Source organism: Muntiacus reevesi, chromosome 13, assembly GCF_963930625.1.
Source record: "Muntiacus reevesi chromosome 13, mMunRee1.1, whole genome shotgun sequence".
Lineage (NCBI taxonomy): Eukaryota > Metazoa > Chordata > Mammalia > Artiodactyla > Cervidae > Muntiacus > Muntiacus reevesi.
The window spans coordinates 28,149,227-28,176,776 of NC_089261.1; the positions used below are offsets into that span (position 1 = coordinate 28,149,227).

The 27,550-nt window shown below is 49.7% G+C and overlaps 1 protein-coding gene and 1 non-coding gene across 2 annotated transcripts in view; one reads left to right on the forward strand and one right to left on the reverse strand.

Moving 5' to 3' along the window:
- The window catches only part of GALNT9 (polypeptide N-acetylgalactosaminyltransferase 9), a 118,370-nt gene that overhangs the window by 5,808 nt on the left and 85,012 nt on the right, over window positions 1–27,550 (reverse strand). The window contains exons 7-9 of the mRNA XM_065904837.1: window positions 5,231–5,416; window positions 3,183–3,320; window positions 1,602–1,697 (exon numbers count right to left, since the gene is read on the reverse strand). Of these exons, the coding sequence (XP_065760909.1) occupies window positions 1,602–1,697; window positions 3,183–3,320; window positions 5,231–5,416 (420 nt within the window). The remainder of the gene's footprint in view (window positions 1–1,601; window positions 1,698–3,182; window positions 3,321–5,230; window positions 5,417–27,550) is intronic.
- TRNAE-CUC (transfer RNA glutamic acid (anticodon CUC)) lies at window positions 19,206–19,277 on the forward strand. The gene has a single exon. It is a non-coding gene; the product is annotated as a tRNA-Glu (tRNA).

Sequence of the window (27,550 nt, forward strand, 5' to 3'; positions counted from 1 at the left end):
TCCTGATAAGGAGAGAAGACAGAGACACGGGAGAAAGGAAGGGGAAGATGAAGATACAGGCCATACAACCCATGTGCCGATGAAGGCAGAGACTGGAGGGAAGTGGCCACAAGAAAAGAACTCCAAGGGCCACCAGAGGCAGAAGGGAATGTCCCTAGAGCCTCAGGAGGGAGCACAACACTGCTCATACCTGAATTTCAGATTTCTGGTCTTCAGAGCTGAGAGAATAAAGAACATTTGTCATTTAAGCAAGTGCCCAGTTGACTGTACTTTATCGCGGTGGCCCCAGGACACTAACACAGCTAGGGATTGGGGTTTGGGGGCGTAGCTTGTCCCCCTTAATATTTCAACAGCCTCCATGGAGACCAAACAGACTGAAGTTGTTTGCAAAGAAGAAATCACTGTGGGTGTGTCTGGCTTGGCTACGGACACAGGTCCATCAGATGTTTCCGTGGGGCTCGGCCACATGGGCTGGCCTCCCCCATCCACCTGCCTCCACCTTCACCGTTTCCAGCAGCAGCGAGGCCCCTTCTGCTGGCTGCCCCAGGGTCCCTGTGTGGAGGGGGCTTCCCCAGGGGATTGAGCGGGGCCGCTGGAACACCCACACCTCACCCAGCCACGCGAGTCCCTCCCCCAAACACCTCGAGGCCAGCCCTGCACTGCTTCTCTCCACAGCAGGGTTCAGTGGGAAATGACCACGTCCGCCTGTCACCTTGTGTTGCTTCCCCTCGAGAGAGCAGACAAACAGAGCCTGTCCAAAGACACCCCACAAAACATGGACCCTCACTTAGAATCTATGCCGGCCAAAGGACTCCCCTCCCATGTCTGATGGGTCCAGCAAAGTGGATTTCTTCCTGGAGGCCACATTAGCATCTTGATGTCATCAGGGGTCTTGGGAGGAGGTGGCAGGGTGGGAGGGAGAGAGGTGTGCTCCGTCATCATTATAGGCTCAGGGATCCCTCCCATCCACAATGAACCCCTGGGCTGCTGTGTGGACACGTCAGCATCCATGGATGTCCTAGAGCACAGATTTGGAGAGCTTTGAGGGGCCAAGTGTCATTTTGGGGGTTAATTTTAAAGAAGACACAATACCCATTGAGAAAAAGCATTTCTCCTACAAGCTGTCCTATACCCCTGAACCCACTGATTCCACCAGCCTGGAGTCTGCATACCTGCACCCGCCAACTCCACTGGCCTGGGTTCTGGACACTGACATGGATGTTTTTAAAGCCCTCCAGGTGACTCTGAGCTGCAGCATGGTTTGGCAGGTGTTCAGCGATAAGAACTGGTGGTTGATGTGATACTGCCTGGGTTTTGTCTACCCTGTGGCCACCCTCATCTTCCACTTCAGTCCACACAGCAGCCTGAGAAGTAGGTACCATGATCATCCCATCCGATGGATGGGGAAACTGAGGCACAGATGTTAGGTGATTTGCCCAAGGCCCGTTTGGCACCACAGCTCTTGCTCTTAATTTATCCGAGGCCTGAACTCAGCCACTGTGGCATCAGGAAGCCCCAGCCAGCCTGACCCCGCTCCCCGGGTGCCACCTCTGGCTGTGGTCTGGGCTGTGGTCCCCGAGAGACATCACCATCCTCCCTACCTGGGAGGACATCCCGTGGCAGGGATACAGGATGGCGCGGTCATCGTCCTCCGCTCCTTGGTCTAAGCAGTAGCCGCTGGCTTTGCTGTTTCTCACCTACGACCAGAAGCCAAAGGAGAAGCCCCATCACAAGGACCCCTAAGGCCAAAGCAGGCTAGAAGGGCTTTACTCACCTGTCCCCTGCCCAGGGCCAGCGGTCTCAGGAAGGGGTAGTCCTCCCAGGATGAGAGGGGAAAGGAAGAAGGGGAGGGGGAGGGGAGGATGGCGCTCTGGTCAGTGGGCTGGCTGAGGAAGACTGGCTGGCTCTTGTGAATGGCCTTTGGCTGTATGACTGCAGCTCCTCCTGTTAACAGCGGTGGGGTTGGGTGGGGGTTGTTGCTCTTCCCATGGTCCCCATCTGGGCCGGCCTAGAGGCTTGTGTGGCTGATAGATGCAAGAGATACCTGTGTGCAGCTCTGAGCCTCGGGATTCCTGCAGCTCCCACTCTGCCCAACCCTGACTCCACCCTGAGAGCAAGCCGGGCCGCCCTGCTGGGGTGACAGACAGGGGAGAGGAGGCCCGTCCCCCAGCACAGACCAGAGCAGGAATACAGTGCTCTTCCCGGCCTTAAGGAGAGGTGGGTATGGCCATGTATGTGGGGCTGGAGCAGACAGGAGGGTCTTCCCACAGCTGGTGCCTCTCCTGGTGTGTCTCTGGGCCCTTCCATTGTGCTCTCAATGTGCAGGCATTGGTGGCACACGAGCAAGGCGGTGCATGTGACCACCTCCACCTGCAGGCCTTTGCACGTGTGTGCTCGTGTTCACATGTCATTTTGTCTCAGCAACAAGTATTTGTAACGTGCCGGGCAGGCTCGATGGATGGGGTCAGTGTACACAGGGAAGATGTATGGGGTAGCTTTTTGTGTGCACGTATGTGAGCAAAACTGGGTGCAAATGTGTACTTTTGTGTCTGTGTGCACTTACACATGTGTGCTTGCTTAGTCACTCAGTCATGTCCGACTCTTTGGGACCCCATGGACTGTAGCCCACCAGGCTCCTCTGTCCATGGGGATTCTCCAGGCAAGAATACTGGAGTGGGTTGCCATGCCCTCCTCCAGGGGATCTTCCCAACCCAGGGATCGAACCCAGATCTCCCACATTGCAGGCAGATTCTCTACCATCTGAGCCACCAGGGAAGCCCAGGAATATTGGTATGGGTAGCCTATCTCTTCTCCAGGGAATCTTCCCAACCCAGGAATCAAACTAGGGTCTCCTGCATTGCAGGTGAATTCTTTACCAGCTGAGCTACCAGGGAAGCCTGCAAACTTACACATGTATATGAGTTTGCATGGATCCACGCATGTGCATGTGGGCACGTATAAACACATGTATGCGGCACATGTACACACACACACACATGTGTCTCCAAATCTACTTTGTGATCCGCGGTGGCAGGCATGCATGTGTGTCCAAGCAGCTCTTACACTGGCGTGTGAGTGTGCCTGTGCGCTCTGCCAGCTGCTGTCCGTGGACGTTCACACAGGGACAGGCCAGGGAGCTGGGAGGCAGGGTGCGGGGTGCCAGCCATCCGCGGAGGCGGTACCTCTCCGTACGTGAGGGTGTCGTTGTATGTCCTCATCTCTGGGTACACGTTGTCCAGGTACCACTTGAAGCTGCGGCACTTCAGCCTCTGACGCAGGGCCAGTCGCTCGGACACATCCCCGAAGTCCACGCCCGGGTTCTGCGAGACCGAAAGTGAGGCAGGGCAGGCGCTGGGGTGTGCAGAGCCCCGACAACCCAGGCCACGACCCAGAGTGGGGGAGCTGCGGGATCCACAGGCACCAGGAGCGTCCTCGCCCTCAGGCTTCCTTGTCTGGGAACCTCCTGTCCTCCCAGGACCCTGCAAGGTCCAGGGCAGCAGGGCTGATGGCAAAGGCCTGGCGTCTCTGGCCTCTTTGCAGCAGGTCCTGCCAGAGACGGGCCTGGCCTTCAGTCGGCCACTGGCGGCGTGTGTGGGCCTGGCTTGCTTGTCATGCCCTGCACACTCACCTGGGAGGTAACTTAGAACATCCTGAGTACTGCTGTTTACTGGGGCTGGGCCAGGGGGTCTGTGTTACAGGATGATTTATGGGGGTTACTGTGGGCATTAGCTTGACCTCTGCAGGGACCTGAGACCAAGTCTGGGCACACGGAGATCAGCCACGTGCACATGAGCCCCATGAACTCCAGACGCTGAGACTCCGGTGACTTTCCCTGGTTGGTGACACCCTACATGCCCTGCTGCTAGGAGCATTCAGCACTGTCTGTTCTTTCATCACAACAAACCCCAATCCCCATGTGACAGCTCTCCTGAGTTCTGAGTCCTTGTAGCCAAACACTGAAGCTCAGGGTGGTCCCGGAGGCCCTGGTGCTCAGTGAAAGGTGGAGGATGTGGGTGGGTCGGAGGAAGACTCCTCCCTAAGCCCAGGTCCCCGAGGCGTTGATGCCAGCTAAGGACTGCCCTCAGGCATGGAGAGAAGGGCACACTCTGGCTGGACTCGGGTGCGAGTGGCCCTGGGAGATGTCACCAGATGCTGGGCTATGATCTGACTCAATTCAGAAGATTCCAGTGAAGCTGTTTAAAACACCAGGACATTTTGCACATAATGAAGATAATTGTTGCTTCTTAACGTTTTTGTTATACACATGAAGCTCTATCTTTTGACAGCTAAAAATCCACACACACACATGTGAGCCTATATGTGTGTGTGCATCCTAAAAGAAGATCCAGCTCTTTTTGTGGGTGGATGTGAAAAAAAAAAAAAAAACGTTCCCAGGACAAGTCTACGCCCAGAGACTCAAATCCTCCTGTGTCCAAGGAAGCAGCTGTGTGTGAAGCCTGGTTCTACAGTTGGACTGCAGAATCAGTTGGGGGCTTGGGAGACAAGGAGAGCCTGTCCTCGGCACACACACGCCCATGTATGTACATGCATGAACATGATGCGCACACACATGTATGCCCAAGCCCCCTTCTCAGGCTGCCCTACCCCCAGGCACTGGTTAGGACCCTCTGGCTCACACCCAGTTCCTGCTTCTGGCCAGCAGCAGCATGCAGACCCCTGGCGTGGGCCTCCTGCCTCCACTCCCCGCAGGGTGGGTAGATCCGGCTGCAGACACCACACATGAGAGAAGCCGCCATCCCCAGGCCCTGAGACCCTTGTGACAGGGTCCTGTGGAGGACTGAGTTACATGCCTACTCTTCCACTCATCAGCTGGGCACACTCTTGTGTGCAAGGCATGGGGTCATCATATCACCGTGGACTCCTGCAGAACTGACATGAGAGGCTTCCGCAGGGCGAGGGGGATGCTTGTGTGTCCCAGGAGGGGCTGTGGTTGCCCTGGGAGAGCTCTCTCCTCAGTGCCACCTCTGCAGCCTCTCAGGGGCTCGTAACTTCTAGCGAAGGAGCTCTTGTGGTGGTGGAGGGGGCTGCCAACGAGCATCACAGCTGTTGGGAACAGGCTCTCCTTGCTGAAGGAAATGATGTTTCTGAGATGGAGCTGTCCAGGAGGCCCCACACCGTGTGGATGGGCTGCCCCCTTGGATGACCCTGAGGCTGTCCCCAAGTGTTGCCCCCATCCCCGGCCCCTCCCCGCCCAGCTTGGCCAGCTTACGGTCATGGGGATGTTCCAGGCCATGTACACGTGGGACTTGAAGCCGTCCATCCACACCTCGGCCGCTCGCAGGGCATTGCGCTTGGCGTAGTAGTCGATGTCGTTGTTGTAGGGCTTCTTGGTGCGCTCGATGTGGGCCACGCGGGAGCAGGGCAGCACCTCCATGCTGCCGCCGCACTGCCACACCTGCGGGGCAGCCGAGGGCCCTGGGTAGTGGCCCCGCCCTCCCGACAGCCACCTGGAGGGAGTGGGTCAGGGGCCGAGGCCACCATCCCTCCCTCCCTGCATCCCCTGCCCACCGTCCCCAGGACAGGTCTTCCCTCCTGAGCGCGAGAAGGCCTGGCCACCTGGGCTATTCCAGGGGAAGAGGCCAACCAGAAGCTAAGGCCTTGGGCTAAGTTCACCAAAGCCTGGGCGCAGGCCTCCCCTTCTGGATTTCCTACCAAATCTCATTTCTTTTGCACATTCCACGATCTAAACAATGGAAGGATTTTTCCTGACACCCTGACACTTCATTATTATCCCTATCCTGTGGCCCCCGCCCCCACTCAGCATTTGCTCCAGGCCTGGAGTCTGGCCTGAGAGGCTTACCTCCCACCAGCAGCTGCCTCTACCACCTCTGAGCTGGAACAACCAACCTACAGTCTAATTTTAAAAGAGAAGCTTCCTGTGCAAACGCCACCCAAAGCACTCCAGATAACTTCAATCCAAGGGTGCACTTGCTACGCAAACATGGCTTCAAGCACCCCAGACACAATCTCAGTCTAAGGAAAAGTCTAAGGAAACAACTGCTTCCTCTGCAAATAGGGCTCCCTAAAGTCTCTTACTGATGCAACCTGCATCATGATCTCCTTTTATGCCTGCTTACTTCTTGCACTGCGTCACCTCAACAAAACTCAGCCTTACTAGGCATGGGCTGTATTAGTCTATTCCATTCTATCCCATCCTGCCTGTGATGGTTAATTTTTGGGGGGATTTTTTATTTGGTATTGGGGTACAGATGATTAACAATGTTGGGATAGTTTCCGGTGAACCGCAAAGGGACTCAGCCATATATATATGGTACTGGGGCTTCCCCGGGGGCCCTAATGGTAAAGAACCCACCTGCCAATGAAGGAGAGGTAAGGGACATGGGTTCGACCCCAGCCCAGGGATCCATTTCCGATACAGGGATCCATTCTCCCCCAAACCCCGTTCCCGTGTGATGGTTAACTTTATGTGCTGTGGGGTGCCCAGATATTTGGTTCAGCATTACTCTGAGTGTGTCCAGGAACATGTCTCCAGGTGAGATGAACACTTAGGTAGGTGGGCTGAGTAAAGCAGATTGCCCTCCTCAGGGTGGGTGGGTCCCAACCAATCAGTTCAAGGCCTTGAGTGTACAAAAAGGCTGAGAGAGGCACAATTCTTTTTCTCTGCCTGACGGTCATCGAGCTGGGATGCTGGTCTTCTCCTGCCTTCAGCCTTGAGTTGGAAACATACCCTCGGCTCTCCTGGGCCTCCAGCTTGCCAGCTCTGGGTCTTGTGACTCTCAGCCTCCATCACTGTGTGGGCCAAGTCCTTATCTCTGGAGAACTCAGACTAATATCCTACCATATCACATCCCACCCCATCCCACTGAAAAATGCTAGTACCATCCACCAGGTTGATGTCACCATGAACAAATCAGTCTGAACAACTTGGCCCAGGCTCTCTTCAATCAGATTGTTACCCCTAAACCTCTTCTAATTTAGACATTTTGGAGGTGCCAGGCATGTGCTCAGCACCTTACTCACTTCATCTTACTCACCCCCACCATTACCCAGGAAGGACAGGTACCACGGGCAACATTCTCCCCACTGTACAGAAGAAGATACTGAGGGTCAGAGAGGTTAAGCCAGTCACACAAGATCACAGGATATGACCAGGCCTGATTGATCCACAGCCTCTTAATGTCTATGCTGTGCTGCCCACACCTCCCACACACAGACACTGTCTCCTGCAAACTGTCATCTTTTATAGTAGAAATGTAACATCAATTCACAAACATTTGTCCACTCAGCCAAACACCTAAGAGTTGTCGTTTCTGATCACAGTGAAGATGGGTTTTAATTCACTTCCTGTTGCCCAGTTATTAGACATTTAAATCTTCCTCCTTCCTCCTTCAATAGTTCCTTCACTATTCAAAACAATGCTGCAATCTACATTAAAAATGCTTTCTTGGGACAAACCTTCACCATAACTTGGCAGGCATGGGTGCTTTAAGCTAAAGTCTTGATGACAAGTACAATAGGGTGTCTCTCAGCCTTGAGCATGGATTTCACTCTGTGGGTCCCTCTGGCCTCTTGTTTGGCCTTCTTCAGCCTAGAAGTTCTTCCTTATGCCCAGTTTAAGTGGCACCAGCTTCCTCAAAGCCTATTTCTCCCTCACAGCGACTGTGAAGAGTGACTGTGACGCATCGGGGCTCCAGCCTGAGCATCCAGAGCCCACCTCAGGGGCCCCTGTGGAGAGGCGTGGAAAGTTGACCCTGACACCAGTTAGAGGCCGCCCATGTTTCCTGGGACCACCATAAACAAGGACCACAGACCAGGTTTAAACAACAGACACCTACTCCCCCACAGCTCCAGGGGCCCTGCTCCCTCGGGGGCTCCAGTGGAGGACCCCACCTGCCTCTCCCAGCTTCTGGTGGCCCCGTCCCTCCCACCACACGGCCTCCTTCTCCGTGGGTCTGTGTCTTGCCTTCTCCTCTCCTCTCTCTGGTAAGGACACCAGCTGTCAAATTTACAGTGGTTTGGTTTAGTCGCTAAGTCATGTCCAGCTCTTGCAACCCCATGGACTGTAGCTCACCATGCTGCTCTGTCCATGGGATTTCCCAGGCAAGAATACTGGAGTGGGTTGTCATTTCCTTTTCCAGGGGATCTTCCCAACCCAGGGATCAAACCTGGGTCACCTGCACTGCAGACAGACTCTTTACCAACTGAGCCACCGGGAAAGCCCTGTTGTGCTGTGTGATGCTAAGTCATTTCAGTCATGTCCAACTCTGAGATCCTATGGACAGTAGCCCAACAGGCTCCAGGAAGCCCTCTACACCCTAAATCCAGGAGGATCTTGTCTCAAGACCCCTCACAGATTCTGGGAGGATGTATCATTGGGGTTGCCACTCACCTACCATAGTTGCCAAGCTCCCATTTCAGGAAAGAAGACAGCCTAGCCCTATTCCTCCTGTGTTCCCACTCTGCCTCCAGACAGAGGAAGAAGGCGGGAAAATCCCAGTGGATGGCCCCTCCTCACATCACCCACAGCCAGGATAACAAGTCATGTCTGAGCAAGTCAGACATTCTGGGTCAAGGAGGCTGCCTGCTCCTCGTGGCTCACTGAGCATGCGCCCAGCACCAGCTCCCCTGGCCCAGCTCACGGCTGCTTGGGACCGCCGCTCTGCACCCTGCAGAGGGCAGAGGTCAGCATCTGCCTCCCTTGCTGGATGGTGAGAACCCTGCGTGCTCTGTTTCAGAGATGCTGGCTGAGGTTTATGCCTGCATTGTCTTGCTTCCACATCACTGGAGGAGGGACTGCTGCCCATCCTGGCCTGACTCTGGGGAGCTGCAGGGGGAGGGTGGAGGGCACTGTGGAAGCTTTGAAAGGCCAGGCCCGTGTGCCACTCCCACCCCTTCGGCTCACTGTGCTATGCTTAGTCAATCAGTCGTGTCCGACTCTTCGGGACCCTATGGACTGTAGCCTGCCAGGCTCCTCTGTCCATGGGGATTCTCCAGGCAAGAATGCTGGAGTGGGTTGCCATGCCCTCCTCCAGGGGATCTTCCCAACCCAGGGATTGAACCCAGGTCTCCTGCATTACAGGCAGATTCTTTATTATCTGAGTCATCAGGGAAGCTCAAGAATCTTGGAGTGGATAGCCTATCCCTTCTCCAGGAAAACTATGGGACCTAGGAATTGAACCGGGGTCTCCCGCATTGCAGCTGGATTCTTTACCAGTTGAGCTACCCAGGAAGCCCGGCCGTGACTTTGGCTCACACATCTCTATCAAGTTCCAGCACGAGGCCCAGCTGCCCACCAGCTTGGGAAGGCAGGTAGACACTTGGTGAGCCAGGAACCTTCCAGGAGGCCAAACATGGAAACAAACAAAAGAAGCTCTGCAGACCTGCAGGGCAAGCATCTGTCCATCTTCTGTGGCCACCGTCACCGGATGTTTTCTGAGGGGCCTCCCTGCTGTCCATCATCCCTGCCCAGTCTCCACCTCAGGCTAGAGGTTCTTCAAAACCCATGTCCAGCCATCCAGTCCTCTGATCCTCCCAGGACTCACCACCCCTCACCCCTGCTCTCCCTCTGCTCATCTCAGACCCCGCCCCACAATCTGCCAGGGCCTCTGCACTGGCTGCTGCCTCCATCAGGAACGCCCTCCCCCCTCCCTGGATCTCGGCCTGCCTGGCTGCCTCTCCAGCTTCAACTCCTCGGATGTCACCTCCTCCGCAATTCCCCCCTGAGCACCCCATTTAAAGCTGCAGCCTCTCCCGCCTCATTCCCCTGACCAGCTTTATTTACCTCTGTGACTTCTGTCCCCTTCTCACATGGGACACCAATGGCCTGCTGATTTCATTTTGTCTGTCTGCCCACTAAAACGTAAGCCTTGTCAGTGGGTTTTCCATTGCTATGTTCCCAACTGATAAAGCTGGACCAGGAGAGAGCAGTGAGGTGAAGATAAACTCCAACAATGCCACGTGGGATGGGTGGGGGATTAACTTGTCTTCAGTGCAGATGAAAATGAGAACTGAGGCTCAGAGATGTTAAGAAGAACATCCAGCGTCACACAGCTAGTTCGTGGTGAGGCAGGGACTCAGAACTGTTGCACGAAGCCCCTGAAGTTGCTCTTCACCCGGGGCTGTGGAAGGTGTCACGGGGCTGATCCACACGATCTAAGTGTTCTAGTCACACCCACTCTGTGTCACAACCGCTAATTATTAATATCTCAACCAAGGTGGTTAACTACCACCCAAACAGAATAGCAGACATGAGGCAGAGGGCCAGGGGCCAGACCTGCAAGCAGCAGCTTGGAGGGAGGCTCAGGGCACCTGCCCACCCCACCCGAGGGACCCCCCTGCCTGCAGGGACTCCTGTCCCTCAGTCAGCAGTTCTCCTCAGCTCCTGGAACCTCAGGGCTGGAATTCCAGGGCTGCAGCTTTCACACATAAGCCCTTCTCCTTAAAACGTCTGGAAATAATGGTCTGCCAGCAGGGATGCCAATGAAAGCTTATTTATCCTCCAGCCCCAGCACAAGCCTGACCTGTGCCCCAGTAGAAGCCAAGGGGCTGGGACAGTGACCTGGTGACTGGGCTGAGTGTGGCCTAGGGACGGCAGGGTGGGTGACAGCGCCTGGTGCCTTCCCTCTAAGGGTGCTCATCATGAATTGCCATTTCTCGTGGTTTCTTGTCCATCTTCCTCCTGCACCACAATGATCACAACAACATTCTTGGAGAGCCCTGCTATCAAAAAGCCAGTGCTTCCTGCAGCTGAGCGGAAAAGGAAAACAGTGCTGGCCGCTTGGCCTTGGCGTTCATCCATGTGGCGGTGGGAGGCGATGGGTCTATACATCATTTTTATGGAGACGCTTCTCTGGACTCTGAGTTCATTTCCTTAACCGCACAGCCTCCCCGCAGCCAAGAGCGTGGCACGCGGCCCCTTGCCAGCCCCGCTTCTCTGTGAGCCAGTCTGTCTTCAGGGTGCTGAGCCTGGGCTGGGGAACACGGAAGGGGTGGGGGGCCTGCAAGTGCTGCCAAAACAGGGGCACCCCAATCTGCTCCATAGTAGGATCTCCTGAGGGAGCTAAAAGTCCTGTGGTCTGGGCTTCACCCCCGGTGACCACATCAGAACTGATGATCAGATGGTTGACTCCCTGGGAACTGGAGTCTGCACTCAGGAAGAAGGCCGTGCTGTCTCTGGGGCCTCCTGGGAGGTGGAGGGAGCAAGCCCCGCGATTCTGTTTGGATAAAGCTGAACACAGGCGTCCCTGCTGTTGCAACCAGGGTTTCCAACTGGGAACCCCCCCAGAGAGGCGATGAAGTGACAAGGCCTGCAGGTTCAGCCCTGCAGTGAGACCTGTTCACACGCCCGACTCATAGTTACTGCCGGGATAGCTCGCCATGTGGACATGCAGTGTTCTGTGGAGCTACCCCCGCACCGTGGCAGGGACACTCAGGAGGGTCGCCTGGGAGCCTGCCGGGGCCTCTGCTCTCTCCCGGCAGCAGTGGAGTCCGAGGGTCCGGTGTCCCGGCCACTGGGACAGAAGGCAGGTCTGTGCTGACACGTCAGGCCCAGAGCAGAGACCCAGCAAGTCTCAGGTCCTTCAGAGCTGGTGGCCCAGCCAACAGGCTCAGCTGATTTTCACAGACGCAGCCAGCCCCGGTTGCCTCCCAGGATGGAGGAGGAGGCAAGGTCCAGACGCCTGCTCCCCTCTGACTCAGGGTTGATCCCCAAGGCCTCAGGGGTCCCAGAGTGGAAGCTGGAGAGAGGCCGAGGATACTGCAGCTCCTCACTCTTGGGAGTGATCTGGGAGCTGGTCAGCAGTGTGGACAGTCAGGCCCAGCTGGCCCTCCCTGAGCAGAACTGAAGTGCCTTTGGGAGACCTGGAGGGAGGTGCCACTGTAATGGCTGAGCTCTTTTTTATGCATCCAATCTCCCCACAGGTGGTCAATGACTGTCCAAACAGATGCTGGCCATAAAACACCAGCCTGGGAACACAGGCACAGTCTGAGCCGTGAGTGCCTCCCCAAATGTCTGTCCATGCTTCTTGTACTTTCAGAGGTCCTGGGGACACCACCTCCTTCAGTATTATTCAAAAAGATTACTCCAAAGGGCATTGGAAAAGAGGGCGTTGACGCCTATGCCCAAATGCACGTCCATGACCTGTAACAGCTGGCTCACTCGGAGATGGCTGGTGTGGCTGCATGGACTCAAGAGAGGCCAGAGGGGAGCTCTGCAGAAGGTCAGGGCTGAAGAGGGGAGAGGAGGGCAGGCCTGTGCATTAACTGTCTTTTTACTTTAAATTTTTATTTTCATTGGAGTATAGTTTATCTCCAGCGCTGTGTTAGTTTCCAGTGTATAGCACATGGATCCATTTATACATATACATGTATCGATTCTTTGTCCCTTCTCTTTACTCTGATGCTTTGACATCTGGGGCCTCGCCAACTTGGAGGGACTGCTCCCAGGTTCCCAATTCCAGGGGGCTGTAAACCGTTCACCTGAGCGCCCCATCATGTGCAAACCAACCAGCCCAAGCTCCACTCCAACCCCCTCTGTGGGCTCTCATGCCCAGGGTGATGCCAGTCCCAGGCCCCAGAGCCCTGGAGTGATGCCACCAGCCACTGTTGGGCTCCCCTGCCACTCCCAGCCTTCCTTGGGGACCCCCAGTAAAGGCTCTGACCCCAGTGTACCACACCCTCTGCCTCCTGACCTCCCCGTGGCCCCTCCTCCTGGGAGCTGGGAGTAAACCCCTCCTGTCAGTGGCCATCATCTCCAGAGCCGCTGGCCTCTCCGTAAGTGAATAATGAAACAGCCGGCCAGGGATGGCAGCCACCTGGGGGCTGGGACAGCAGGTGACAAGGGGTCTTAGACCCCAGTTCCCTCTCAGATTTCATCTTGCAGAGCAGAGTACACCTCACTCCTTGCAGGCCCATTCCTATTATTATCCTATGACTGCATTGGAGGAGGATTTTAGCTGCTGGGCAAACTTGGAATGTCCTGCTTTGAGAGTTCAGAAGCTGCCGACTTCCACGTGAGGGCCTCGGAGAGCTTTCTGCTGGTCCCAGCATCCTCATGACCTCTCTCTGGTCCAGTCTGTTTGAAGCCCACTTGGAGGAAACTATACAGAAACGCTGGCTCGTGGAGGTGCAGACCCCAGACACAGTGGCACCTCCCCAGCCACTTGGACAGAAGTCATCAGTTTCACCAGTGACCTGCTCAGGACCCTCGTCTTTCTCAAATGATCTGCAGGTGACACTGGGAGGCTTTCGGTGACACAAACAGTGCTTCGCATCCCAAGCTGCAGCTGTATCACCCTCCTACAGTCTGCACCAATTATGAAATTATGTGCCTGGAGATGACTTCTGGCTGGCATCTGAGCCACAGTCCACCCCAGGACTCTGCTCTGACTCCAGGTGCAAAGGGTTTTCTGAGTGTGGCCCTACCCTCCTGGTGATGCTGTTTCACAAGTTCATCCACCAGAGACATCCTCCCCCGTTTCCCAGGGAGCTCAGGTCCTCTGGGGTCTCTGAGGGGTCATGCAGAGGGTGACACGGCCCAGTTCACCCCGATGGCCCCAGCTGGCCGTTTAGTCTCTGAGGCCTGAGACCCGAGGATGATGAGAACGACCCGTTTCGGTATCAGGATTGACTGATCACTTTAATCAGCAACCGGATCTCACTGGATCCGGACAAGAGTGCACATCTGGTTGCTGTCTGTGTGCAGAAGGTTGGGGTTTTTTGGGGGTGCGACAGAACGTGGTCCACTGGAGAAGGGAATGGCAAACCACTTCAGTATTCTTGCCTTGAGAACCCAATGAGCAGTATGAAAAGGTGAAAAGATAGGACACTGAAAGATGAACTCCCCAGGTCAGTAGGTGCCCAATATGCTACTGGAGATCAGTGGAGAAATAACTCCAGAAAGAATGAAGGGATGCAGCCAAAGCAAAAACAACACCCAGGTGTGAATAGGACTGGTGATAGAAAAAGGGTTCGAAGCTATAAAGAGCAATATTGCATAGGAACCTGGAATGTTAGGTCCATGAATCAAGGCAAATTGGAAGTGGTCAAATAGGAGATGGCAAGAGTGAACATCGACATTCTAGGAATCAGTGAACTAAGGTGGACTGGAATGGGTGAATTTAACTCAGATGACCATTTTATCTACTACTGTGGGCAGGAATCCCTTAGAAGAAATGGAGTAGCCATCATAGTCAACAAAAGAGTCCAAAATGCAATACTTGGATACAATCTCAAAAGTGACAGAATGATCTCTGTTCATTTCCAAGGCAAACCATTCAATATCATAGTAATCCAAGTCTATGCCCCAACCAGAAACGCTGAAGAAGCTGAAGTTGAACGGTTCTATGAAGACCTGCAAGACCTTCTAGAACTAACACCCAAAAAAGATGTCCTTTTCATTATCAGGGACTGGGATGCAAAAGTAGGAAGTCAAGAAACACCTGGAGTAACCGGCAAATTTGGCCTTGGAGTACAGAACGAAGCAGGGCAGAGGCTAATTGAGTTCTGCCAAGAGAACGCATTGGTCATAGCAAACACCCTCTTCCAACAACACAAGAGAAGGCTCTACACATGGATATCACCCGATGGTCGATGCCAAAATCAGATTGATTATATTCTTTGCAGCCAAAGATGGAGAAGCTCTATACAGTCAGTAAAAGCAAGACCAGGAGTTGACTGTGGCTCATATCATGAACTACTTATTGCCAAATACAGATTGAAATTGAAGAAAGTGGAGAAAACCACTAGACCATTCAGGTATGACCTAAATCAAATCCCTTATGACTCTACAGTGGAAGTGAGAAATAGATTTAAGGGACTATATCTGATAGACAGAGTGCCTGATGAACTATGGATGGAGGTTCATGACATTGTATAGGAAACAGGAATCAAAACAATCCCCAAGAAAAAGAAATGCAAAATGGCAAAATGGCTGTCTGAGGAGGCCTTACAAATAGCTGTGAAAAGAAGGAAAGTGAAAAGCAAAGGAGAAAAGGAAAGATATTCCCATTTGAATGTAGAGTTCCAAAGAATAGCAAGAGGTAAGAAAGCCTTCCTCAGTGATCGATGCAAAGAAATAGAGGAAAACAACAGAATGGGAAAGACTAGAGATCTCTTCAAGAAAATTAGAGATACCAAGGGAACATTTCATGCAAAGATGGGCTCAATAAAGCACAGAAATGGTATGGCCCTAACAGAAGCAGAAGATGTTAAGAAGAGGTGGCAAGAATACACAGAAGAACTGTACAAAAAAGATCTTCATGACCCAGATAATCACAATGGTGTGATCACTCACCTAGAGCCAGATATCCTGGAATATTAAGTCAAGTGGGCCTTAGGAAGCATCATTATGGACAAAGTTAGTGGAGGTGATGGAATTCCAGTTGAGCTATTTCAAATCCTGAAAGATGATGCTGTGAAAGTGCTGCACTCAATATGCTAGAAAATTTGGAAAACTCAGCAGTGGCCACAGGACTGGAAAAGGTCAGTTTTCATTCCAATCCCAAAGAAAGGTAATGCCAAAGAATGCTCAAACTACCGCACAATTGTACTCATCTTACACGCTAGTAAAGTAATGCTCAAAATTCTCCAAGCTAGGCTTCAGCAATACGTGAACAGTGAACTTCCAAATGTTCAAGCTGGTTTTAGATAAGGCAGAGGAATCAGAGGTCAAATTGCCAACATCCACTGGACCATCAAAAAAGCAGGAGAGTTCCAGAAAAACATCTATTTCTGCTTTATTGACTATGCCAAAGCCTTTGACTGTGTGGATCACAATAAACTGTGAAAAATTCTGAAAGAGATGGGCATACCAGACCACCTGACCTGCCTCTTGAGAAACCTATATGCAGGTCAGCAAGCAACAGTTAGAACTGGACATGGAAGAACAGATTGGTTCCAAATAGGAAAAGGAGTACGTCAAGGCTGTATATTGTCACCCTGCTTATTTAACTTATATGCAGAGTACATCATGAGAAACGCTAGGTTGGAGGAAGCACAGGCTGGAATCAAGATTGCTGGGAGAAATATCAATAACCTCAGCTATGCAGATGACACCACCCTTATGGCAGAAAGTGAAGAAGAACTAAAGAACCTCTTGATGAAAGTGAAAGAGGAGAGTGAAAAAGTTGGCTTAAAGCTCAACATTCAGAAAACTAAGATCATGGCATCTGGTCCTATCACTTCATGGGAAATAGATGGGGAAACAGTGGCAACAGTGGCTGACTTTATTTTTCTGGGCTCCAAAATCACTGCACATGGTGATTCAGCCATGAAATTAAAAGACACTCCTTGGAAGGAAAGTTATGACCAACCTAGACAGCATATTAAAAAGCAGAGACATTACTTTGCCAACAAAGGTCCGTCTAGTCAAGGCTATGGTTTTTCCTGTAGTCATGTATGGATGTGAGAATTGGACTATAAAGAAAGCTGAGCACCGAAGAAATGATGCTTTTGAAGTGTGGTGCTGGAGAAGACTCTTGAGAGTCCCTTGGACTGCCAGGAGATCCAACCAGTCCATCCTAAAGGAGATCAGTCCTGGGTGTTCATTGGAAGGACTGATGTTGAAGCTGAAACTCCAATACTTTGGCCACCTGATGCGAAGAGCTGACTCATTGGAAAAGACCCTGATGCTGGGAAAGATTGAGGGCAGGAGGAGAAGGGGACGACAGAGGATGAGATGGCTGGATGGCATCACCGACTCAATGGACATGGGTTTGAGTGGACTCCAGGAGTTGGTGATAGACAGGGAGGCCTGGCGTGCTGCTGTTCATGGGGTCGCAAAGAGCGACTGAGCGACTGAACTGAACTTAACTGGGGTAGGGCGCGCTGCTTCAAGCAGCCACTCGGACCGAAGGGCACCTCCCTGCGACTCCGCGCCCTCCCGGTGTCTGTGGATGGAGAGGGAGAGCGAGTGTGGAGGGTGGCGTTGGAGGACTCAGGGTTCAGACTGAAGCAGGGGAGCACGCAGCCGCCTCGCCCCAGCGTCCCATCCCGGGAGCCAAGGGGCGGTGGTGGGGGAGACCACACCCAACAGGGCTGGGCGGTGCCAGGCTCCGGGGAAGGGAGGCGGGGCTATGCGGCCCTGCAGCCTGCAGAGAAGGAGAGGGAGGAAAGGAAGGGGGGAGGATAGAGGAGATGGGGGAGGGGGCATAGAGGAGACGGGAGAGGGGAGGGGGAAAGAAGAGAGAATGGGGAGGGGATAAGGAGGGGGGAGTTTACGGGGAGAGGAGGAAAGAGACGGGAGAGAAACAAAAGGGAGCGGGACCATCCGGCCCGAGTGCTCTGCTGCTGCTGCTGCTGCTAAGTCGCTTCAGTCGTGCTCGGCCAGGTTGAAAAGAAGGGGCACTCGCTGAGTGAAGGCTGGAGGATCAAATGAGAAGCCCCTGGCGGCCCACCGCCGCGCGTCTGTTCGGAGGTGGCAGCTCTGCCGGAGCAGGGGCGGGGCCGGCGTTTCCAGGCTTCTCCCGGGAGGGCTTGTCCACGTGGCCTTGTTGATTGCTTGGATCCACACAAGAGGCGCCGCAGCAGGGTGACAGGCAGGGTGGGGAAGCCAGAGGTGGGGTGTGGGAGCCCGCCTGGCGTCTTGTCACCGTGCCACCCTGCGGCCCTGAGCGGCATGTTCTCTGGCAGAGCGAGGCTCCTGGCAGATGTCGGTGGGTCCCCAGGCCTGTAGCACGGGCTCCTGGCTTCCCTCCGATGCGTCCCGGGCCTTCACTGGCCATCTCCCTCCTGAGAGCCATGCGCCCTCGTCATCACTCTGGGAAGCGGCTCCACAGTCTGTGGGGGAAATGCTTTCCTTTTGGACCTAAGAGCAGGGAACACATTGGCAGGGCCGGAGAGAGCCCGAGGGGCGGAAACTGAAGCTTTACTGACTGCTGTTCCGAGGTTAAAGCTGACTTTGTCCGGGCCAGCTATGAGGAGCGTCTTCCTGGGTTTCTCAGCTTGTCTTCCTCAGAGTAGCCTGCGCTTATACATGGTGAGGAAAACTTGGCCCTAATTTAGTTTATTCTTGACTCCAAGGTTTACATATGATGAACTGTGTATGTTTCCTTCTGGATGTTGGAATCCACTAAGCATGATAAGAGTTGATTTTCACCATGAAAATACTGCGGATGGGACTTTGCCTAGCAAGCTATGGCCAACATCTACTCACATTAGCTTCTCTCTCTCTCTCTCTCTCTCTTTTTGCCTTTGTAAAATCCATGGATCCAAAACCAATCAAACTGTCCATCCATCCACCCATTTACTCATTAATAAACCCATTCATCCACCCATCCACCACTTATTGAACGCCTAGCCACCATCCACTCATCTATGCATCCATCTAGCCATCCGTCCAACCATCCATCCATCTGTCTACCCATCCACTCACCCACTCATCCATCCATCCATATATTTATTCATGCATTCATCTGTATTCGTTCTTAAATCAACATGACTCTAGGCACTGTGCAAAGGTGCATTAAGAACAAATTGAGAGGCAAAGCAAGTTCAGTGTTCCTAGCCCAGACCTCTAGGGAAAAGTTTGGCTATAACATAGGCTGAGGCTGAAAGGAACCTAGATATCCTGCCTCACACTGTCTCACCTGGTACACACCCAAAAGGTACCAGCCATTGTCTTCCTTTTGGCGGTACAGAATTCCTCCCTTTAACAAAAAAAACTGGGCTTCAGATCCACTCTGGAAAAAAACGTGTGCATGATTTTTTTTAGAGATTTCACATCTGAACCTAATTTTTTAAAATGATTTACAATCTGTTCAACTGCCCGCTGCCCCGCCTCCATGCACACTCTGCCCAGGCCCAATTATTTCAGGAAATAATTCCTAGAGTGCAGCCAAGGAAATGCCTCCCTCTTGTCACACAAACTCCTCACGCTGCAGGACCGATTCATCTCCAGGGGCAGAATTTGACTGGATTTAGCTTTGGAAAAGCAAGTCGTAGCTCCCTGGACTCAGTTGGGCTCAATTCGTAAATTTTTGACAGAAAACATCTCTTCCTGGACTATCTCAGGCCATATATATACACACACAAATATGCTATAAAAAACAGCTGTTTTAGTGTTCTGTTCTTATGCCAGACGCACATAAACTTTTGAGCTGAGTTTTCATTCCAAATTCCTCCCACTTGTTTCACTGAACACTTTGAATATCTCAAACAAAAGAAAAGAAAAAACTAGTTTCCTTCCTTCTAAACAAGTGGTTTTCAAAGTGTGATCCTGGAGGAGTTCCCTGGTGGTCCAGTGGTTAGGACTTAGCATTCTCACTGCCAGGGCCCAGGTTCAATCCCTGGTTGGGGAAGGCAGCCAAAAAAAAAAAAAAAAAAAAAAAAAAAGTGTGGTCCTTGAACCACAAGCATCAGCATCACCCCGCACTCCTTAGAAATGCAGATTCTCAGGTTGGTCTTAAGACCTGCTGAATCAGAAGCTCTGCGAGTGGGGCTTCCCTGGTGGCACAGTGGGAAAGAATTCACCTGCCAATGCAGGGACACGGGTTTGATCCCTGATCTGGGAAGATCCCATAAGCCTTGGAGCAACTAAGTCCATGCACTACAACTATTGAGCCTGTGCTCTACAGCCTGTGAGCCACAACTACTGAGCCCATGTGCTGCAACTACTGAAAACCCACAAGTCCTAAAGCCTGTGCTCTGCAACAAGAGAAGCCACCACAATGAGAAGCCTGCATACTAGAGAGGAGTCCCTGCTTGCTGAAACTAGAAAAAGTCCAGTGCAGCAACGAAGATCAACACAGTCAATAAATAAATAAAATTATTTTAAAAAGGAGAAACTCTGCAAGTGTTTTAACAAGCCCTTTGGGGAGTTCAGAGGCTTGCTGGAGTTTGAGAAAAGATGTGCTAAATGCTGAGTCTTCTCACCCCTCCCCTACCCCCTCTCATTAGTACTCCGAGCGCTTGGCATAATCATCTATTTCGGTAGCTCTGTCTCTTGAACACTAATTGAAGGTGGGACCACATCTTCTTGAGTTTTCTCTCCTCAAACATAAGTGAGGCTGTACTTTTTAGGTCATGATTCCCAAGCCCACTGTAGTTGGAAGAAATGACAAAGGAGATATTTAGTTAATATGGGTCTTCCCAGGTGGCTTGGTAGTAAAGAATCTGCCTGTAATGCAGGAGACACAGGTTTGATACCTGGGTTGGGAAGATCATCTGGAGAAAGAAATGGCAACCCACTCTAGTATTCTTCCCTGGGAAATCCCGTGGACAGAGGAGCCTGGCAGGGGTCCTTGACCAAGGGGTTGCAAAAGAGTCAAACATGACTTAGCGACTAAACAACAGAAAGTTAGTATCATGAATATGGAAATCTTTCCTACCTGCCCCCCCCCAAACATATAGGAATGATAGGCAAAATGATTTTTAAAATTAAAAGTACATATTAGAAAACAAGATGAATTCCCCTTAGCTCAGAAAAAGCAAAAACGTGATGGTGTAGTGAGGCTGGAGCTCTAAGGCACAGTCATCTAAGCCTTATGAGGAGACAGGGGCTGAATGAGTAGCCAAGATCCTTGCAGGAAACCAGGGCTGAGACTAGACTCCCTGATTATGAGTAGAAGCTCAAATCAGCTCTGATAGCTCCCTGGTTTTCAGCCATAAACAATCAACTGAGAGAGGAAGCAAAGGTGTACACAACACCTGGAATCAGGCTGGTTCTCTGAATAAGAAATGAAACAGGAGATCTCAGGGTGAAAACTAGAGTTCAATAAAAAGAAAAAAGAAAACCTAAGCCACTAAATTCTGATCTGGGGAGTGCTTGGACAAGATAACCTGAAACTTCCAAGAATGAGCGAGTGTGATGTGAAAATACAACTCCCATGAAAGATGAGCTGTCAAAAAATTTCAAGGCACACAAGGAAATCCAACTCTAAGAGAGTCACCAACAAATCCAAAGATGGGTAAATTTAAACCAAAGGAAAGAGAGAAAAAAGAGTGACTAAAAAGATCTTAAGTGGACTACTAAGATTTTCAGAGATGAAGGAATGAGGGGAAAGCATTCATCAATAAAGAACAAGAGATTAGGAATCAAAAACAGGCAGTTATACAAAGGGAGAAGAACCACATCAACAAAATTAGAAATGAAAATGGAGAGATCACAACAGACAACACTGAAATACAAAGGATCATAAGAGACTACTACCAACAGCTATATGCTAATAAAATGGACAACTTGGAAGATATGGACAAATTCTTAGAAAAGTATAACTTTCCAAAACTGAACCGGGAATAAATAGAAGATTTTAACAGACCCATCACAAGCAAGGAAATCGAAACTGTAATCAGAAATCTTCCAGCAAACAAAAGCCCAGGACCAGATGGCTTCACAGCTGAATTCTACCAAAAATTTAGAGAAGAGCTAACACCTATCTAACTCAAACTCTTCCAGAAAATTGCAGAAGAAGGCAAACTTCCAAACTTATTCTATGAGGCCACCATCACCCTAATACCAAAACCAGACAAAGATGCCACGAAAAAGAAAACTACAGGCCAATATCACTGATGAACATAGATGCAAAAATTCTTAACAAAATTCTAGCAAACAGAATCCAACAACATATTAAAAAGATCATACATCATGACCAAGTGGGCTTTATCCCAGGAATGCAAGGATTCTTTAATATCCACATATCAATGTAATACACCACATTAACAAATTGAAAGATAAAAACCATATGATTATCTCAATAGATGCAGAAAAAAGCCTTTGACAAAATTCAACATCCATTTATGATAAAAACTCTCCAGAAAGCAGGCATAGAAGGAACATACCTCAACATGATAAAAGCTATATATGACGAACCCACAGCAAACATTATCCTCAATGGTGAAAAATTGAAAGCATTTCCCTTAAAGTCAGGAACAAGAAAAGGGTGCCCACTCTCACACTACTATTTAGCATAGTTTTGGAAGTGTTGGCCACAGCAATCAGAGCAGAAAAAGAAATAAAAGGAATCCAGATAGGAAAAGAAGAAGTAAAACTCTCACTGTTTGCAGAAGACATGATCCTCTACATAGAAAACCCTAAAGACTCTACCAGAAAATTACTAAAGCTAATCAATGAATACAGTTATGTTGCAGGATATAAAATTAACACACAGAAATCCCTTGCATTCCTATTCACTAACAATGAGAAAACAGAAAGAGAAATTAAGGAAACAATACCATTCACCATTGCAACAAAAAGAATAAAATACTTAGGAGTATATCTACCTAAAGAAATGAAAGACTTATATATAGAAAACTATAAAACACTGATGAAAGAAATCAAAGAGGACACAAATAGATGGAGAAATATACTGTGTTCATGGATTGGAAGAATCAATATTGTGAAAATGACTACACTACCCAAAGCAATCTATAGATTCAATGCAATCCCTATCAAGCTACCAATGGTATTTTTCACAAAACTAGAACAAATAATTTCACAATTTGTATGGAAATACAAAAAACCTTGAATAGCCAAAGCAATCTTGAGAAAGAAGAATGGAACTGGAGGAATCAACCTGCCTAACTTCAGGCTCTACCACAAAGCCACAGTCATCAAGACAGTATGGTACTGGCACAAAGACAGAAATATAGATCAATGGAACAGAATAGAAAGCCCAGAGATAAATCCACAAACCTATGGACAACTTATCTTTGACAAAGGAGGCAAGGATATACAATGGAAAAATGACAACCTCTTTAACAAGTGGTGCTGGGAAAACTGGTCAACCACTTGTAAAAGAATGAAACTAGAACACTTTCTAACACCATACACAAAATGGATTAAAGATCTTAACATAAGACCAGAAACTATAAAACTCCTAGAGGAGAATAGGCAAAACACTCTCCAACATAAATCACAGCAGGATCCTCTATGATCCACCTCCCAGAATATTGGAAATAAAAGCAAAAATAAGCAAATGGGACCTAATTAAACTTAAAAGCTTTTGCACAACAAAAGAAACTATAAGCAAGGTGAAAAGACAGCCTTCAGAATGGGAGAAAATAATAGCAAATGAAGCAACAGACAAAGGACTAATCTCAAAAATACACAAGCAACTCCTGCAGCTCAATTCCAGAAAAATAAATGACCCAATCAAAAAATGGGCCAAAGAACTAAACAGACACTTCTCCAAAGAAGACATACAGATGGCTAACAAACACATGAAAAGATGCTCAACATCACTCATTATCAGAGAAATGCAAATCAAAACCACAACGAGGTACCATTACAAGCCAGTCAGGATGGCTGCTATCCAAAAGTCTACAAGCAATAAATACTGGAGAGGGTGTGGAGAAAAAGGAACCCTCTTACACTGTTGGTGGGAATGCAAACTAGTACAGCCACTATGGAGAACAGTGTGGAGATTCCTTAAAAAACTGGAAATAGAACTGCCATATGACCCAGCAATCCCACTCCTGGGCATACACACAAAGGAAACCAGATCTAAAAGAGACACGTGCACCCCAGTGTTCATCACAGCACTGTTTATAATTACCAAGACAAGGAAGCAACCTAGATGCCCATCAGCCGATGAATGGATAAGGAAGCTATGGTACATATACACAATGGAATATTACTCAGCCATTAAAAAGAATTCCTTTGAATCAGTTCTAATGAGATGGATGAAACTGGAGCCCATTATACAGAGTGAAGTAAGCCAGAAAGATAAGCACCAATACAGTATACTAATGCATATATATGGAATTTTAAAAGATGGTAACGATAACCCTATATGCAAAACAGAAAAAGAGACACAGATGTACAGAACAAACTTTTTGACTCTGTGGAAGAAGGCAATGGTGGGATGTTCTGAGAGAATAGCACTGAAACAAGTATACTATCAAGGGTGAAACAGATCACCAGCCCAGGTTGGATGCATGAGACAAGTGCTCAGGGCTGGTGCACTGGGAAGACCCAGAGGGATGGGATGGGGAGGGAGGCGGGAGAGGGGATCAGGATAGGGAACACATGTAAATCCATGGCTGATTCATGTCAATGTATGACAAAAACCACTACAATATTGTAAAGTAATTAGCCTCCAACTAATAAAAATAAAGTAAAACAAACAAAAAAAAACCCAAAACCAAAAACAGGCAGTTATAGAAAAGAACAACAAGATACGAAAAGCACTAATGGAAGATGTCATAAAACATATTAATTGAAATAAAAATCCAAAGCTAAAGAGGTGGCTTAAATAGTCACCTGGACATGGCTAAAGGTAGAATTTATTCATTGGAATATGGAGCTGAGGAAATTACCCAGAACACAAGGCAGGATGAGGAAGATATAGCAAAGTGGTTGAGGTCTGAGGAGATCTGGAGGGTTGATGAGCAGCCCCACCAGGTATCCAACAGGACTTCCAGATCAGGTGAGGCCACATACAAGAACCCAAGCACTTTCTAGATCTGTAAGCTAAGCCTCAGGTTGATCATCTAAACCAGGACTCAAGAAGAATACAAGGCAAAGAGTCACAGAACACAAGGGATTCAGGTCCCAGGACTATCTTCCCATCCATTCCTGTGTGATACTAAACTCAACCGATGTACAGGTGGACCAGAGTTTGATAAAATGTTTCTAAAGTTCATACAAAAGAGGAAAAACAAGAGAGCAGCCAGAAAGATTCTAAAATAAAAATGAGGTTACATGGACTTCCCTGGTACAGTGGATAAGCTGACCCACTGGAAAAAACCCTGATGTTGGGAAAGATTGAAGGCAGAAGGAGAAGAGGGTGATAGAGGATGCGATGGTTAGATGGCATCAATGGATTCAACGGACATGAACTTGGACAAACTCCAGGAGATGGTGAGGGATAGGGAGGCCTGGTGTGCTGCAGTTCATGGGGGGTCTCAGAGTCAGACATGACTTGGCAACTGAACACACAAACAGTGGATAAGAATCCACCTGACAATGCAGGGAACATGGGTTCGATCCCTGGTCTGGAAAGATCCCACATGCCTCAGAACAACTTAGCTCACGTGCCACAACTACTGTGCCTGCAATCTATAGCCTGCAAGCCACAACTGTTGAACCCACGTGCTACAACTACCAAAGCCCAGACACCGTAAAGCCTGTGCTCCACAACAAGAGAGTAGCCCCTGCTCTCTGCAGCTAGAGAAAGCCCGCATGCAGCTACGAAGACCCAGCGCAACCAAAAATAATAATAAAATAAATAAAAATAATGTTGATGCATTCAACTGCTAGACATTAGCATATTTTATAAAGCAGCAGGCTAAGAATAGAAAGTTTAAAATAGATATAAACACTTCTAGAAGCACTTAGAATATATAAAGAGCACCTTTCCCATTAGTGGGAAGGGGTGGACTATTTAATGGATAACATGAAAAGAGTTAGTCTACCATTTAAAAATGATATAAAAGCAGATCACAACCTTACTGATATAATGAACATATTCCAAATGGATTAAAGCTTTTAATGTAAAAAAGGAACTATAAAGTGTCAGAAGGAGATGTGGTTAAATAGTCCTTAAATAGGCCTTTCTAAGAAGGAGAGCAAATTCATGTCATTAAAAAAGGTAGATATTTACATTTAAAAATTATCTATATAAAAAGTCAACATCATAAAATTAAGAACAAGGAAAGCATTTGTCTCACACAATAAAGCGTCAATATCCCTACTGTATAAAGTGCTCTTAAAATCTACCACAAGATGCCACAAGGAAATATTAGCAAAGAAAGAAAAACTTATGGTCAACAAATGTCCAAAAATGTTTAAGCTCATTAGTAGTTGAAGGAATGCAAGTTAACCAACAAAACATTTCCTGTGTGTCTTTCATATGTGAAAAAAGGACAATTATATTTAATGAGGGAAGAGGGCAGCAGAGGATGAGACAGTGAGACAGCATCACCACCTCAGTGGACATGAATTTGAGCAAACTCCAGGAGATAGTGAAGGGCAGGGAAGCCTGGCGTGCTGCAGTCTATTGGGTCACAGAGTCGGACATGACTTAGTGACTGAACAACAACAAATATTTAATCGAGGCTCTAGCATCCTTGCCTGGAGAATCAGGTGGACAGAGGAGCCTCAGGAACTTATGGACTTACTATGGTCCACAGAGTCACAAAGAGTCGGCCATGACTGAAGTGACTTAGCACACACACACGTGTGTGTTACATGCCCAGGAAACTATCTCATCATGTACCATTTGAGAACACACACATACCACCTCCGGTGAAGGAAATGGTAGCCAAATCCAGTGTTCTTGCCTGGAAAATTCCATGGACAGAAGAGCCTCGTGTGCTGTGGTCCATGGGGTGGCAAAGAGTCAGATGGGACTGAGTGCTCACACACATGCTCACACCACCTACACACCACAAATCACACACACACATGCCACACACACAACCCACATACATAGACACACACCACTCAGCCCTACACGTCACAGACATGTAGATATACAGACACATGCCTCACACCATACACCACACACACCCCACAAAACACAGGCATAGACCCCCATACACCACACATAGACATGTATACACACACGCATAGAGGAGGATTTGGCAAATGGTATCAAAGACCATAAAAACATGTGTTTCAGGTGACCTAGCAATTCTACTTCTACAAATTTTATCCCGAGGAGATACTGAGAGCTGAAGAAAGATCCAGACAAGAGAACACGATTTCAGGGCTGCGTGTGTAGGGGCTACCCGGTCACAGAGCCCCACTATCAAGTAACTGCTACAGCAGGTGAACAAAGGACACCCATGGCCTCGGGCTTTCAAGAAATATACACAAAGAAAACAAGCAAGCATGTGCACATCATGTGTACGTGTACCTGTGCAGATGGGGAGACCGTTTAGACACATACAAGGGACCTCTGGGAAGATGTCCACTCCAGCAAAGGCAGAGGCAGAATCCTGGATGACTTAATTTTGTTCCCATTAGCTGACCTTGCGTTTTTCTAATGAAAGTCACTCTTATACAGGGAAGAAAATACTATTGCAGAAATGCTTGCGCAAACAATGAGCACTATCCCAGGCCGGTTACATTTCATTTAATCCCCAGACGGCCCCAGGAGTCACATCCTGTGAGCCCCTGGGGGACGAATGTGGGAACCGAGGTTCAGAGGTGGCCCAGGTGCCTAACAGGCAGAGATTGCCTCCAAACGCAAGTCTCAAGGGCCCTTTTGAAGACCCCATGTCGTCCAGGGTTTTCTCCCAGGACATTCAGTGGGTCGAGACTTTCCCTCCCCTGCGTGCATTCATCCTCACCTAGCAGGCAGATAGACCCACTCGTGACTAGAATAAGCCCTTCCTGAAGCAGAACTGCAATGGGCCTTCACAGTCTGTTCACCGCCCTCACTGAGAAAGATCAAGGACCAGCCCCCCACCACCCCCGCCTCGGTGTCTCCCTCCACCAGTAACCAGGCCACTTCCCTGCTCTGGGTCCACTCCTGGAGAACAGGTAAACCACCCCCGGCCCCCGATGGTGTAGCGCTAATGCAGCCCCTCAAAGGGTTGGAGTTGAAGGCGCAGCAGTTACCCTCAGTGCCTCAAGGTTTGCCTGTAACACCGTGGGGGAGGCAGTGACTGGGAACATTTTAAAATA